This window comes from Primulina tabacum, chromosome 4 (genome assembly GCF_025594145.1).
Source record: "Primulina tabacum isolate GXHZ01 chromosome 4, ASM2559414v2, whole genome shotgun sequence".
NCBI lineage: Eukaryota > Viridiplantae > Streptophyta > Magnoliopsida > Lamiales > Gesneriaceae > Primulina > Primulina tabacum.
The window spans coordinates 7,338,184-7,353,255 of NC_134553.1; the positions used below are offsets into that span (position 1 = coordinate 7,338,184).

At 31.3% G+C, this 15,072-nt stretch overlaps 2 protein-coding genes across 5 annotated transcripts; one reads left to right on the top strand and one right to left on the bottom strand.

The window, feature by feature from the left end:
- Positions 1 to 8,708: 8,708 nt before the first annotated feature.
- LOC142542898 (mitogen-activated protein kinase 4-like) lies at positions 8,709 to 14,482 on the bottom strand. 4 transcript variants are annotated; one of them, XM_075649798.1, is made up of 7 exons: positions 14,138 to 14,482; positions 13,581 to 13,710; positions 13,314 to 13,451; positions 11,992 to 12,324; positions 11,281 to 11,464; positions 11,055 to 11,197; positions 8,709 to 9,015 (listed from the first exon to the last, which is right to left on the bottom strand). In XM_075649798.1, the coding sequence occupies exons 1-7, from the start codon at positions 14,308 to 14,310 to the stop codon at positions 9,007 to 9,009; spliced, it is 1,110 nt and encodes a 369-aa protein (XP_075505913.1). In that variant the 5' UTR covers positions 14,311 to 14,482; the 3' UTR covers positions 8,709 to 9,006. The 4 variants fall into 4 exon arrangements, with proteins under 4 accessions (XP_075505913.1, XP_075505912.1, XP_075505910.1 ...); XM_075649797.1 differs by having other exon boundaries at positions 8,709 to 9,228; XM_075649795.1 differs by lacking the exon at positions 8,709 to 9,015 and adding an exon at positions 9,814 to 10,220.
- Positions 8,874 to 10,531, top strand: LOC142542899 (uncharacterized). Its single transcript, XM_075649799.1, has 6 exons — positions 8,874 to 9,356; positions 9,498 to 9,612; positions 9,746 to 9,827; positions 9,909 to 9,960; positions 10,074 to 10,128; positions 10,353 to 10,531. Exons 1-6 carry the CDS (start codon positions 8,874 to 8,876, stop codon positions 10,529 to 10,531), a joined length of 966 nt encoding a protein of 321 aa, XP_075505914.1.
- Positions 14,483 to 15,072: the final 590 nt, after the last annotated feature.

Consider the following 15,072-nt stretch of genomic DNA (forward strand, 5'->3'; position numbering starts at 1 on the left):
TATTATTATTATTATCATATTGGTGAGAATTAAATTAAATGTTATTAGTGGCATTTTTGTATATTTTTACAATCAACTTATGTGTTTTAAGAATTAAATTACTAAACAAACCAATTGAATCTTCTCAATTTTATTCATATTGATGGTTTTTCTCAAAAGTTTAATATACTTATTTTTTTATTAATAACATTTATAGCATTTATTCCAGTGATCTTTATTTTTTATATATCAAATGTATAATATTTCCGCATTAATATTTTATACAACTTGGGACTTTTCTTAATTTCAGGCGAGTTCGTATTTTACCCCAAAAAAACATTATCAAAGAACCTAGATGAAGCAAAAATGATGCGTTACTAATAATCAAAGGGGAATGCCTAACACGCAAGGAAGTTTGTTAATTAATGTTGTTGGTTTGGGTTTTGTTTATGTTACTCATATAGATAATCTTTTTGTCCACTCAGCGCATGATGTGTGCTGAGTGGATAAATCATATTCACTCGTTCAATAATTACATATGAATGAGTGATGATGATTCATCTGAGTAGACGAGAATACTACTCATATAGATAAAATCTATCATGTCACTTTAGGATAGATTAATGGAATGTTTTCCTTTCGGAAAAAAGGGGAAGGGGGCTAACTAATTAATTAATTAGATTAGACTTATAATCATGTGGTAAACTTAATGTTAATTACGACTGGATTGACCTAATGTGTCTTTTCATTTTCATTAGGTAATATTTGCTACCGACAAAATAATTTTTTATAATACAAAATTAACATTGTAAATCAAATAATAATAATGTCACGTCAGATAACTCTGTTGTGCATAGATGTAGATGATCACGTAAACCTCCTCAGACCATCTCCAATCCATATCCTCTATCCTCCAAAATAGAGATTCATGATATATTATTTAACTAAACTTAATTAATTCGCTAAACATGGCACAACTACATGTAATTCGCTTATTAATTTTCAAAAGGACTATATGGCAATTTTTAAAATATCTATTTTGTAATTATTTTTCACCCCTTTTCAATCCTCTATATGAACAGTGATACTCCATAAATAGAGGATTACTGTTGCATACTCTAAAATGGAGGAAACAAATAGAGCACGATTGGATAAGATTTCATCCTCCATTATGGAGGACGGTTGGAGATGCCCTCAGTTTTAGAAATTAGAATAGAAGTTGGACTATGTGCTACACACACACATACACACACTGACATCATCACAGATACAAGGGTTTTTTTAAAAATATTATAAATTAATAAAATCATTATAAAAATGTGGTAAATTGTGAAGTTTTGTCAAACTAGTACAATTCGGGATTTACTGTCACGGATTCATCTTTTTTATTTTTTTAAAAAAAAAACGAAAAGAAAGTGGGGGCACGGATTTTTTAAAAAAAAATAAAAGGGAGATCGGCGACTGTTTGTGCAAAACCGTCGCCAATAGCGACGGTTTAGCCAAAAACCGTCCCTAAGGCAAATCCGTTAAAGCCTGTCACGGATTCTAAGAAGCCGTGTCACTCCGTGTGAAATGCGGGAATTCTTTCCATCATCGTCGAAAATAATTGTTCCTCGTATTCATTCTCGCAACTTATTTCTTTCATTCGATTTTCTACTTCGATCATATATTAATATTATTTGTTGATTTTATCGTCCATTTCATTTGAAGAGATACGAAGAGGTAATGTTTAATTTCGTTGATAATATTATAATTATATATTAAGAAGTAATTTTTTTGTGTAATTTTTTTATAATACTTGTCATTTATTTCAGATATTAGCATCGTACGTTGATATTATTACAAGTTCCGTATAATTACGTCTGAGAAGGTAATTTAATTATTTTTTTAATATTTTGTTTGTATTATTTATATTATATTAATGTAACTATAATTTTGTTCAGTAACATTATATGATTAAGTATAATTTAGTTAAATAATATATTTTTAATATTAATCGCGATATTAAAAAATAATAAATATGATTTTTTGATTTTTGAAAATATTTCAAGGTTAGTATTTTTAATTTAATATAAGAATGAGTTAATATTAATGTACTTAATACTAATGAAATTATAAAGTATTTTGTTACGTTTTTAAAGTATTGTAATTATTGTAGATATAATATTATATCACGTAAATTAAATATAACTATTGTAATTATTGTAATTAGTGTATATATAATATTATATCACGTAAATATAATTATTATAATTAAATTAAGTATATTTATTATTATTCGAAAAATTCTAAATTACAGTATTACAATTCCAATAATACAATTAATATTATAACTATTGTTATTACTTAAAACTTAAAACTGGTATAATGAACGGGTTTTTTTGAAAAATATTATAAATAAAAAAAACTATAACATGTGAAGTTATTAATGTAATTACATATTGTGTATTAAAATTTTGTATTTATTAATAATTCTTGTTCATTGCAGGTAGCATTAATTATTAATTTTTTAATATTCAAACTATTTTTTAATATCGCGATTAGTATTAAAAATATACGATTTAACTAAATTATACTTAATCATATAATGTTAGTAAACAAAATTATAATTACATTAATATAATATAAATAATACAAACAAAATATTAAAAAAATTAATTAAATTATATTCTCAGACGTAATTATACGAAACTTGTAATAATATCAACGGACGATGCTAATATCTGAAATAAATGACAAGTATTATAAAAAAATTACACAAAAATTACTTCTTAATATATAATTATAATATTATCAACGAAATTAAACATTACATCTTCGTATCTCTTCAAATGAAATGGACGATAAAATCAACAAATAATATTAATATATGATCGAAGTAGAAAAGATGGATTTTGCACATATAAATCGAATGAAAGAAATAAGTTGCGAGAATGAATACGAGAAACCATTATTTTCGACGATGATGGAAAGAATACACGCATTTCTACTTAAAGGAAGAACTTCTTAGAATCCGTGACAGTGTTTCACGGATTTGCCTAGCGACGGTTTTTCGTTAAACCCTCGCCAATAGCGACGGTTTTGCACAAACAGTCGCCGATCTCCATTTTATTTATTTTTTAAATCCTGTGCCCCTCACTTTCTTTTCTTTTTTTTTTTAAATAAAAAATATGAATCCGGGACAGTATTGTCCCGGATTGACTAGTTTTACAAAATTTCACAATTGGCCACATTTTTACAATGATTTTATTAATTTATAATATTTAAAAAAAAACCCCAAATACAACACGTGATTATAAAAAATAATAATATATTTAACATTATATGTTACATATAAAAGTTGTGGATTCGAAATATGTTTTACGACTGGTTATTACGATCAATCTCGAGTTCATGCACTTGTTTTAGTTTTGTTATCTTTATTTTTATTTCAGCCGTAAACGTTTTCACATTTTTGAATTTTGCATTATAAAGACAATTATTATTATGAAATAGACTTATTTTGACTATTTTGTTATATGAAATTTATTGTTTGCGATGTTAAATTGTTAAATAATATCGACGTCGAAAACTCGTTGTTTAGCTTCGTTGCATGTCACGGGCTCAAAAAAATTGTGTTCGACATTATTTTCTACGGAAACCTGTTTTCTAATATCGAAAATAATTTTCTACAATTGGCATTGGATATTTATTATGCTCAAACTAGCTAAAACAGCAGGATGGTTTGCACCTGATGTATTCATGTCCATTGAAACTAAATCTCATTCTATAATATAATAAATATTTAATTTAATTAGTATTATTTTAATCAATAAGATAATCCAAATATTAGCAATGTACAGAAACTATATCAAATTATTTTAAAAACAATAGTATAAAATAAGTGACGCATAAAAATATCCGTCTAATTTTTGATTTTATCGATAAAAAAACAATTGCTTTACGTCAACTGCAGTCGTAGTAATATAATAACAATATTGTTATTAATACTTCTCCGATTAATCAAAGGAAATGATTAACTGTAGGACCGTAGATCTCCCCGAATCTTGACTGTCCAACCAAGCCTCGGATAATAGGTTCAAGACAAAAATTTACGTGAAACGGTTTCACGGGTCGTATTTTGTGAGACGAGTCTCTATTTGGGTTATCCATGAAAAAATATTACTTGTTATGCTAAGAGTATTACTTTTTATTGTGAATATCGGTAGGATTGACCCGTCTCGCGTATAAAGATTCGTGAGATCGTCTCACAAGAGTCCTACTCTAGGTTCAAATACACTTTTATTATCATCCCCGACTTTGGTATTCCACACGATACACGATTATTTTTTAAACACAAAAATTTTTGTGACATAGTTTCACGGATCAATTTGTGAGTCGAATATCTTATTTGGGTTATCCACGAAAAAATATTATTTTTTATTGTGATATCAGCAGGATTGATTAGTCTCACAGATAAAGATGCGTGAGACCGTCTCATTAGAGACCTACTCTTTTTTAAATTACATTATGTACAACTGTATAATAAATCTCTATAGCAATTAGATTGTATCCATTATTGTTTAATGGAAATTGTTAACTCAAATATATTATTATGAATTATTTTAAACTTATATTTTTAATATACGTGGGACAAAGATAATACATGTATATGTGCATAATTATATTTATGCCAACCTCGCGGGCTCAATCCGAACTCTGTTGACGTCTGTATTAGTCCATCAATGTATAGCAATACTTTTAGCCCATTAATAAATATTCAATTTATAACAAAACCAAAAGCCCAATAAATGATACAAATATACGACCCATAAGTGTGGGTTGGCCTGCACAAATATACATATATATTGTAGTCTGAGTTAGGTCTATGATCTATTAGGACATGAAACCTAGACTAGCCCACACTACGGGTCTGCTTTTGCTTATTGGACACACATGTTTTTCTGGTTTATATGACGACACTAAAGCTTATATTTTTTACGCATTAAAATATATTAAAGTTCAAACAAAAAAAAATACAAGTTTTTTCTCTTATTTTTAAATATTGGATGTCCATTTTTTTTCCCTTTTGTTTTTGTCTAGATTTATTCTAATTCGTGTAATATAAGTTTATTCACGATATATATACTACGTCGAAGAACATCGATATCAAATAAAAAAATGATCGATGAGTTTAGCGGCTTCTGATGAAAATGACAGGAAAAAAAATCAAAGTCATCAAATATTGACAAATTACAAGATTTAAACTAAAAAAAAAAAAATCTAACTTACATAACAAAAGTTGCAATTTTTTTTCTAAATAACACTCCCCATATAGTATTATTAGTGTTGTATAAAAAATATATAACGATATATTCATATTATAAAAAGATATGATGGTATCTAATAACTTTGGTAAATTATATGAGCTTATTATATGGATGTTACCATTGAGTTTTATACAAATTTTACAAAAAAAATGTTATGATGTTAATTTATTGAAAAATTTGTTATCCCAATAAATATTATTAATATATATTATTATATTGTCTCCATATTTTCCTTGAGATTATTACTTGAACTCCAGTTTCAGAGTGGGATATGAATAGATATCGGGCTCACCATTTTTCGAGTAAATATTGCATTATTCACATTTACACAGATAGATAGATAGATACACAATTACATATGATTGGAATAAGTTTAGCATGTAACAAAAAATTAATTTATAAATAATGTTTTGGAGCTCAATTTATAAATGTTTCTTACGAACTCGAGTCAATAACTACATTTATGGACCCAACTCATAAATAAATAAATAAATATATGTAATATAAAAAATATGAATATGATTAAAATATAAATTTATTTTAAATTTTAATCTTAAACTCGTGAGACAACTAATAAATAAAATTATATATATAAAATTTCATTATTAAGTTGTGAATTCATTATCAAGACCATAAACAATCAAAATTAAATTTAGTTTGACATTAATAGTATAATAATGCTAAAAAAACAAAAGTTTTTTTGTTTGAGATTAATAGTGCAATAATTTAACTTCTTTTAAATAAAACAAAATATTAAAAGTTTTATATTGACTTTAAACAATATGAAAATTTTCCACCTAAAAAAGTATGGCTTTATTCATTTTTTCTCGAAAAAAACCCGATGAACATGATATGTCCGAGTAACACAGAAAATGAGATTGAACTCAGGCTTTCTTATATATGTGATACAACTGCTGAAAACCTTTAAAACCAAGATATTTAGCGTTTTTTAGAATTCAAAAATTTGTATATTTGGTGTTAAAGTTGTTGAAATTGTGTCGTCTTTTGGTATTATTAACCTGTCCTTTTATCTTTTCATAATGAGTAGATGAACAATCAAATAACTAACACGAAGACACAAGATTTTAATTCAATTCTGTCAAAAGATCTACATTTATGGGTCACTATCACATTTCAAATAAATTCACTAAACTGCAAACATTACGATTGTCATTATGGTAAACACAATGAGTAAACTTCACTTGACGAGCACGACTTTGACGTCGCTCCAATCGAGCTATCTTATACGATACGACCGGCTCCCACCAAGAACAATAATTTCCTCTCTCAAGAAATAATCCACGAAGCTTTGAATGAAGTGTAATATCAACAATTGGAAATCTCAAATTCAGAATTGGCACCGACAAAAATTGTTTCATCAGCTTGTTGCGACAAAATATAGATAGTTTTGTTTTTGCTCCTCATTTTTTGCACACTCAGGATGACAACTTCAAACCTTGATATTTGCAATATTCGAGGCTGTATAATTTTTTAAAATATTTAAATTTCGAGGTCCAATCTCTATATAACCGATTGTTCAAGTAGTAGCTTCTTGATGATGAATCCCCGAAACCTTTGATTCCTGCACCAGCGAAATCATCCATTTCGGGATTCATGTTATGATCTTTTCACTCAAAATAATAATTACTCTCAGTTGAAAACCTTAAATCTTGTTAAAAAAGTTGATTGCTAATTCTAGCTTTTGGTTTCTTGTGTTTCTTCTTTTCAAGTCTTGGCTAGATAGATTAGATTAGATTTAGAGGGACAACAATGACGCTAGATGTCATCAAGGCTGAAGAAAATTGGATTTGTGGACAAGAAAAATGTTATTTTAGATGGGCTTGAGGTTAAGAGACAAAGCCATCTTTCCAGCATTGATTTGCCGTGTAAGTTTCTTTATTCATCCCCTACTAGTGCTTTCAGCTATCTCACCTTGTCTCCTACCAATTTTACGACCCAAAACAAATCTATTTTTCTTTCATCGAGGTTTGGGGACATGCCAGAGGACTGTCCAACCATGTAAAGATTCCCATCTCCCCAACTTGTATGACAATTTGACATTTTTAAAGAAGATTTATTCTCTGATTGATCCAATTGAATGACCCAAAAACCAATAAATCTGAGCGATGTTACTGTTGGCAGGACACGAACACGAACTCATGTGCCTTGGGATGGATATTCTCCCATGGATATTTGGTAGATTTCTCTGAACCTTGGGAACACCATAGAGCGATTTATACATGCTTACAGAAACTTGCACATGGTCAAGAAGCCAGGCTGCCACCATGAGCAATATAAAGTACCCAATCATTTTCTTGGCGACAACTGAAGTTTAAAAACAAAAGGAAACAAATTGAATAAACTCGTGAAGTAAGGAAAACCATAGTCATTTTATTTTATTAAGAATCATAAACTTCAATAATTACCACTTTACACTTTAAATTAAGCATCATTTGCAAGTGACGCTAAATATAGCCGCTTCATTGATAAAAGAAATTTTTCTCAAATTTTTATGTTATTTTTAAAAACTTAAAGGTCTCGCCCATAAAAAAAACATATTAGTCACATGTTTGTCAGAATTACTTCTTACATCTCTATCTGCACACAGCATATATTATATTGATCGACAAAATTTGAATAAAATAAAATAACTGGTGCTCTTACAGAATCTTTGAGGTCTAAAGATTATAGCTGGCATGTCTCCCCACTCCCCTGCCTAGTGAAGAACCCTTGCTACCACCCTCACTGGTCCTCCCCAGATGCACCAAAATCAAACACCTTATATAAACCACCCCAGATTATAATTGTATTCAATCCAAAGTACTCAAGTATCAAGAATCAGATCAAAAATCACTCCAAAAAGAACAAAAAAAAAGTGTTTTCGGCTCAAACATCTTGGCAAAAGATGAGAACCAAGGTAAATGATGCAACGGCTACTAATTCTGCATTTGACAAGAATTTGAAGAGGCAGAGACTAATTCCACAGAGAGGACAGATCAAAATGAGGATAGCAGCAAAAGCATTTCATTCGCTCATATCCTCAGCTCAATATCTGAGTTCACCTAGGAAAAAATCTCAGTATTAAGTAAAAATGTTGTATAAAACTCTTGTATTGCATTTTCTTGTACTCGTTTTTGTGAATTGAAAAAAATTTGGTGGCTACATTCTTGCTTGATATTGTCGAAGTAGTCTGATTCGAAAGATCAAGTGTTTTCCTTAACAAACAAGGCACGTTATACAGATCGGTTGCTCAAAACCATAAAATTATAAAAACCAGAAATGTTTATTTAGACCATGTACATTACTATTTGCTACATGTTGCGATGCACATTAAACCACTAATCTCGATTTAGTTCACGGTATTTGGTAAAATCTTGTATGCATGATGGTACCAACTATGGCAAAACTTTGATGCAATAATCAAGCAAGAACTTATCCCCTCTTTTTTTCGAATTTGGGGAAGAAAACGTCCTACTATGCTTCCATTTCAAGGTGAATCATGGTATCAATTCTTGACCAAATCAAAGGAGTATCTATCACAGAATTTGGAATGTCTTAAGGATCAAGCCACATAAATAAACTAAAATGCCAAGAAACCATGATGCCTTTTCCATATTCCAAGGAACAAACATTCCCATTTTGCTCTATCACAACACTCAAATTCACATGTCAGATGCATATTTTGTCAATCCTTCTACAATGGCTGCTTCAATGAGATTTAGCAATGCTGTCACAATGCAGAGTATCCAGTTCAATGTCAAACCAGAGGTGAAGCATTCATTTCACTCTGTGTTTCTAAACAGACCATGCGGCTTTCAAGAACCAGATATTGGGATGCTGCTCCAACCGATACATTTAAAAAAGAGCATCAAAAGCAAATCCTTACAACTATTTGCGATTCCATCTAGCAATTCTAACATCAAAATAAGCGCAGATTCTCCTGCAAACACAATTATGCAGTTTTACTCTGCCATTAATGAGAAGAAGTTAAAGAAACTAGACAAATTGATGGCAGAAGATTGCTTCTTTGAAGATTTCTCTTTCTCTAAACCATTCCATGGAAAAAAGGTATTACATCTCTAAATCACATTTAAAATTTTAAAATATCAATAACCCAACTCACGAGGAACTTGCCGCCTTTCATGTGTTTATAGTAAAGTTTATGTTGCCTTGTTCAGAAGTAACATGTTTGTTTCTTGAACAATGCAGGAGGTTTTGCATTTCTTCGAGCAAATAATTTCATGTATGGGTCAAAATATGCAGTTCAACATTGATCATATATGCGAAGGGAATGACTTCACCGCTGCAGTCAGTTGGCATTTAGGTATCTTCTGCGATCACCTCACTCACTAATCTCGAATGATTTACACACTACCTTTAAAAAGAAATTATCGTTTTACATAGAGAATAGCATTTTACATTCTTTGACACTAAAGATTTCTATTTTGCTAATGCAGATTGGAATAATATACAAGTCCCTTTAACCAGAGGATGCAGCTATTACTCACTATCAGCAGATGGAGACAAGCAAGTCATCACGTATGCATAAAGATAATTTTTGAACGACCCCATCATGTTCAATTGAAAGATAGCAATAACTTCTTTCACAACCCCATGCAGGAAAGTTCGAGTTTTCATTGAGCCACCTATCAAACTGGGAGGTGTAGCGCTGGTACTAAAAATAAATATCCTCGTCAATCTTTTTAACACCTCGTTTACTTAATCTTTAAACTGTTTAGTCACTATCTGTCTTTCCCCTTTTTTCCTTTTTTTTCTTGAGAATAGACGATGTTCAAGATTGTGACTTCGCTATTTGATGCATTCCCAGCAGCTACAGAATGTATGTGAGCTTCCCAATATACTAATGCTTTTTTTTCTTGAACTATTATCCTCCAGTTAGAGTAACATCATTTGGTATTCTGATTGAATATCCTAATACGAGATAAATATCGAACATCTATTAATTGAGTGGAGGACATAATAAATATCTAATTAATATAATATATGATAAATATATAGGTTTGAAACACACGTGGTATTGATAAACTACATTTTCTATTGCAGGGTTCCTGAAAAGATCTCATATCATATTTCAAGTGCTTCTAAAGACACACAGTATAATTATACAGCCAATCATAAGTCCATTTCAAGAATGGTACATTAAACTAGTGCAATTTGCAGCTTGCATTCTCAGCTTCATCCTCAAAATAATATATTACCTCTCCAAGAATTTGAAATTGTAAATATTGATTTTTCCTCTATCGACTAATCAAGAGTTGCTTTTATAAGCCATAATTTACAATTCTAAAGCGAAGGAATAAAGACATATTATTATAAGAATTACCTATATTAGAATTTGTGGTACATGAATCATGTATAATTTTTTTTTTTTTTTTTGAATATTTGTCCATTTATCAGATGTATAGGATCAAATCAAATATGTCAACTTTAGATAAAAATTTGTGTATTTGATCATGAAAAAATCAGAGATCCCAATAAGATCGCATTTAAATCAAATTTAAAGTCACGGCACAAATCGACTATCTCAGCTATAATGAATTAGAATAACATCTAGCTTCACAGTAACAATTAACAAACCTGAAATAAATATTTAGTAATCCTAAATAAACTTGGTAACTTCTAATAGTAAACTCAGTTTTATAAATAACAAGCTGTGATAATTTAAACAACGGTTAGAATAATATATGTCCAGGAAGATTCATCCACGGAGAAACATTATATATTTACCAACGGATTAAACTCAACTGATTCCCTCCAAATAAGCTCCCTAATGTTTTCTTCGGTTATCGATGGCCGTTCAAAGTCGAAACTGAAAGGTATGGAGCAAATGGGCTCGTCATTTATATCGTGAAGAGATGATAAATATGGATGACGGAGAGCCTCATCAACTGCTTAATCCAGAAATTTGATATCAGCTGAATTTAACAAGATTAACTATTGAGATCAAATCTAAAAAAGAAGCTGAATGTACCAGTTATACGTTGGCTGGGATCAAACTTAAGCAGCTTCCCCAGTAAATCCAGTGCCAAAGGAGACATGTTCGGAAATCTAGTCAACAATTGTTGTTTTGGGAATTGAGGAAGCTGTTTTACATATCTTCGGGCATTGTCACTTCTTAGGAATTTAAGGCTCATCTCATCAGGGGTCCCTAATAGCTTTGAGGCAAAAAAGGAGACGATTTACAAATTTATAATATAGAACAGAATTTAGACATACAGAGGGAAACTTTGCTTGGTGAACCTCTAATCTAAACTATCCATTCTTTGCATTTCGGTTATCTTTTCGACTCCTCATTCCCTCAAGCTTCCTCTAACACTAATTAGTAGCTGGATTTGATGCCACATTGAAATTTCAATTCATCTTTCATACACAGAATTTATATGTTTAGGCTAAATTTGGAGAAATTGCAAAATTCAATTCGTAATGTCACCCCACAAAATCATAATTCGAAAATCATGGAGCTTCGATCCCGAACATAGAAAACTCCAGATATTCAGGGAGGATGGTGAACTGGGAAGAGGGTACATGTGGGGAGACTGAATGCATTTAGAATACGAAACTTGCATTTTTTAGAAAAATTAAAAATAGAATTATTGAAATGTTTTCGTTATATTGGAAATTGTCCCTCCAAACCCTGGTGGATAACTAATGATCCCAAAAGAGTGATGTTAAAAAGGAATACCTCAGTAATGAGTTTCAGCTGATGAATATAATCTTTTCCTGGGAATAAAGGTTCTCTGGTCATTGTTTCAGCAAGAATGCAACCAACAGACCACAAGTCTATTGCAGCAGTGTATTCAGAGCAATTAAGGAGTAATTCAGGTGCTCGATACCAACGTGTTACCACGTATTCTGTCATGAAATCCGTTTCAGATATTGTCCTTGCCAAACCAAAATCTCCTATTTTCAGATCACAGTTCGCATTGAGAAGCAAATTGCTTGGCTTAAGGTCACGATGCAAGACGCTTGCTGAATGTATATATTTTAGCCCTCGTAACAATTGATACAGGAAGTACTGAAAATTGTAAAATAAATAAGGTCATAATTCACAAATAATTATAGGAACTCGAAAAGAAAACACTTTTCTCATGAATTATGCCAAAATACTCAACTTGAGAGGATATATTTAGGTAAGAACTAGGAACTTGAGATATGCAACAGCGGCAGCAAAACTACAAGAGGCTATTACAACATGGCAATTTCCATGATTCGAGTTTCTTTTTCCATGAAAAATGGACTATTCAAAAAAGAAATACACCACTTGCAGGTAGTTCCAGTAGATCAATGACATCAAATTCCTTCCCACAAAATTCTGCGATACTGGGAGTTACATTTTACAGTGAATTCCTTACCAAGACTAGGTGCTGAAATATTTAGGTAATTCACACGAGAGGATTCAGGAATAATGATGAGGAGTGTGACTAGGAGAGAAAGGAGACTAAAAGGATGTCAAGTGAGCAAAACATGATTTTTCAGAAAATTATGTATAGAATTTAATATTTTTAATTTGAGGGAGTGACCGACAATTTGCTGGATCCACTCATGCATTTTTCTCGTAATCAAGTGGTTATCAACACGTTGTATTTGAACACAACTTTTAAATGCCAATTGGAAATAGCAAAAAAAATATCAAGCGATAAGAACACAATCTACTCTGCAACCATTTCTGTCCTGTGTTCAAAGAGAGATAATTTAGGCATCTAAGGGAAAAGAGTCTATCTGCTTAGAATTAGTGAATACCCCAGTACAATCCACAGAAAATGTATTAATAACTTGTCGAATAACTCCAACCACAGAACTCTTTTGATGTAACATTTGCACATGAAACTCTCAGTTGACCAATTCATTTTATTAGTAGCTCTTTCTTGCTTTCACTCTCAAGATTCTAGTTCATAGCTAAATTTGAAGTTAATGTAACTGGAATCAGAGTGATTCATCTTAAGTGCTGTATTTGAACTGAAAATTAAATAACTATTTGTAAAAATAAATGGTATTCAGTATAACCTGACAATGATCATCTGTTAATTCTTGATCGGATCTGATAACCTGATGCAAATCTGTGTCCATCAATTCATATACTATGTAGACATCATCAAAAGCTTCCCTCTTTGGTGGCCTAATAATGTCTTTGATAGCTATAATCTGAAACGAATAAAGCCTAATTAAAATGTGAAACATAATTAAAAAAAAAAAAAAAGCATCAGGACTCCGGCTATCGAGAATTATCAAGACTGCAAAGGCTAGCAGAATAATGGGTTCAATTCAACCTACGTTTTCATGATCCAAGTGGCGTAAAAGTTTAATCTCCCTCAAAGTCCTTTTCGCGTCTATACAGTTATCAAATGAATTGCCAATTTTCTTAATGGCAACCTCCTCATTAGTCTCCTTATTGATAGCAGCACTACATAAAAAGATGAAAAGAAACGTGAAGTTTGTACACATCAAAGCTGCATGAGCAAGCAAGAATCTGCACACCCTAGTATTGTACAATTTTACCCACGATGTCTTCTAACAAACAATAGATTCCATGCACAAAATTTCTCTCTCGTACAAAGAAAAGCATACAAATTTATGTTTCTTATACGCTCATAAGCCATAAATGACAGCACTAACGACCTTTCGCACCCGAATAAGGGCCGTGCCGCGCCGTACAAGGAGCAGACAGGTAGATATTATAAGTTTTGAAACTTTAACTCAAGGGACGTGAAAAAATTTCAATTTTCGATGCAAGTTTCCGCCTTCAGTAGAATACATTAACTGGTGCATCTGATTAGGTAATTAAAGATCTCTCACAAGACCATCGACATTGAATTAATGCTAAAATTTACCAGACAAGTCCGTAGGCGCCGCGACCAATAGGGCGGAGAGGGGGCACGTATTTGTTGGAGACCTCGAAAAAAGTACCGTGCACATTGTACCGCACGTATTTACCACCATGTGTCAGCACTCCATCAATGTTTGACCTGCTCGAAGCTGAGGCTGAGCTACTTTCTGGAGCCATGGGGATAAAATTATCGAGAAATGGCTATCGTTGAACACGGCGGCGGGGAAAGGAGAAGGAGAGGACGTAGACAGAAGATAGGTAGGACAGAGCTGTATGTCCAAACGGACTCATCAACACTCTCTCTATCGCTCTGCCTTCTTTGACTCCTTCAACAATGGTGTGGAAAAAAATTATTAATTATGAATTTTAATCATCGTATTTATCAAATCACACGTCTCTAAGGCTAGCCCATGATCTATTGCTTGGGATTTTAGGCTTTTACTTCTATGGGCTAAAATATATGCTTGATATACATTGTTGAATTAATATAAAATTTATATGATATCGGAGAATATAAGATATAATTGGTGATATCGATCCGATTGAGCTTAGTAGGCGATTATATCGGATTGGTTAGATATTTTTCAGACACATCGGAGATCAAGTGGAGAGTATCCGGGCTAATTAGTTTGCACACTTTAAAGAGAAAAGAACATTAGAGGGGCGTTGAGAGGTTTTCGAACATGACCAATTTGTTGCTCAAATCAGTCAAATGTTTTTTATAAGGGAAAATATAATATAGAAAATATATATTGAAAGTTTATGAGAAATGGTAAGTGAATTGAATGTTTTATAATTAATAAAAACAACCTCGGTATTTATAAAAATATAAGTAATAATGACCTTGTTTTCAGTGTTCACTTGTTATTCATGACAAGATGGCTACTCATGTCCTGCTTTCTGACACTTATATCTCTAACAACCCAGACTGCCTCTAGT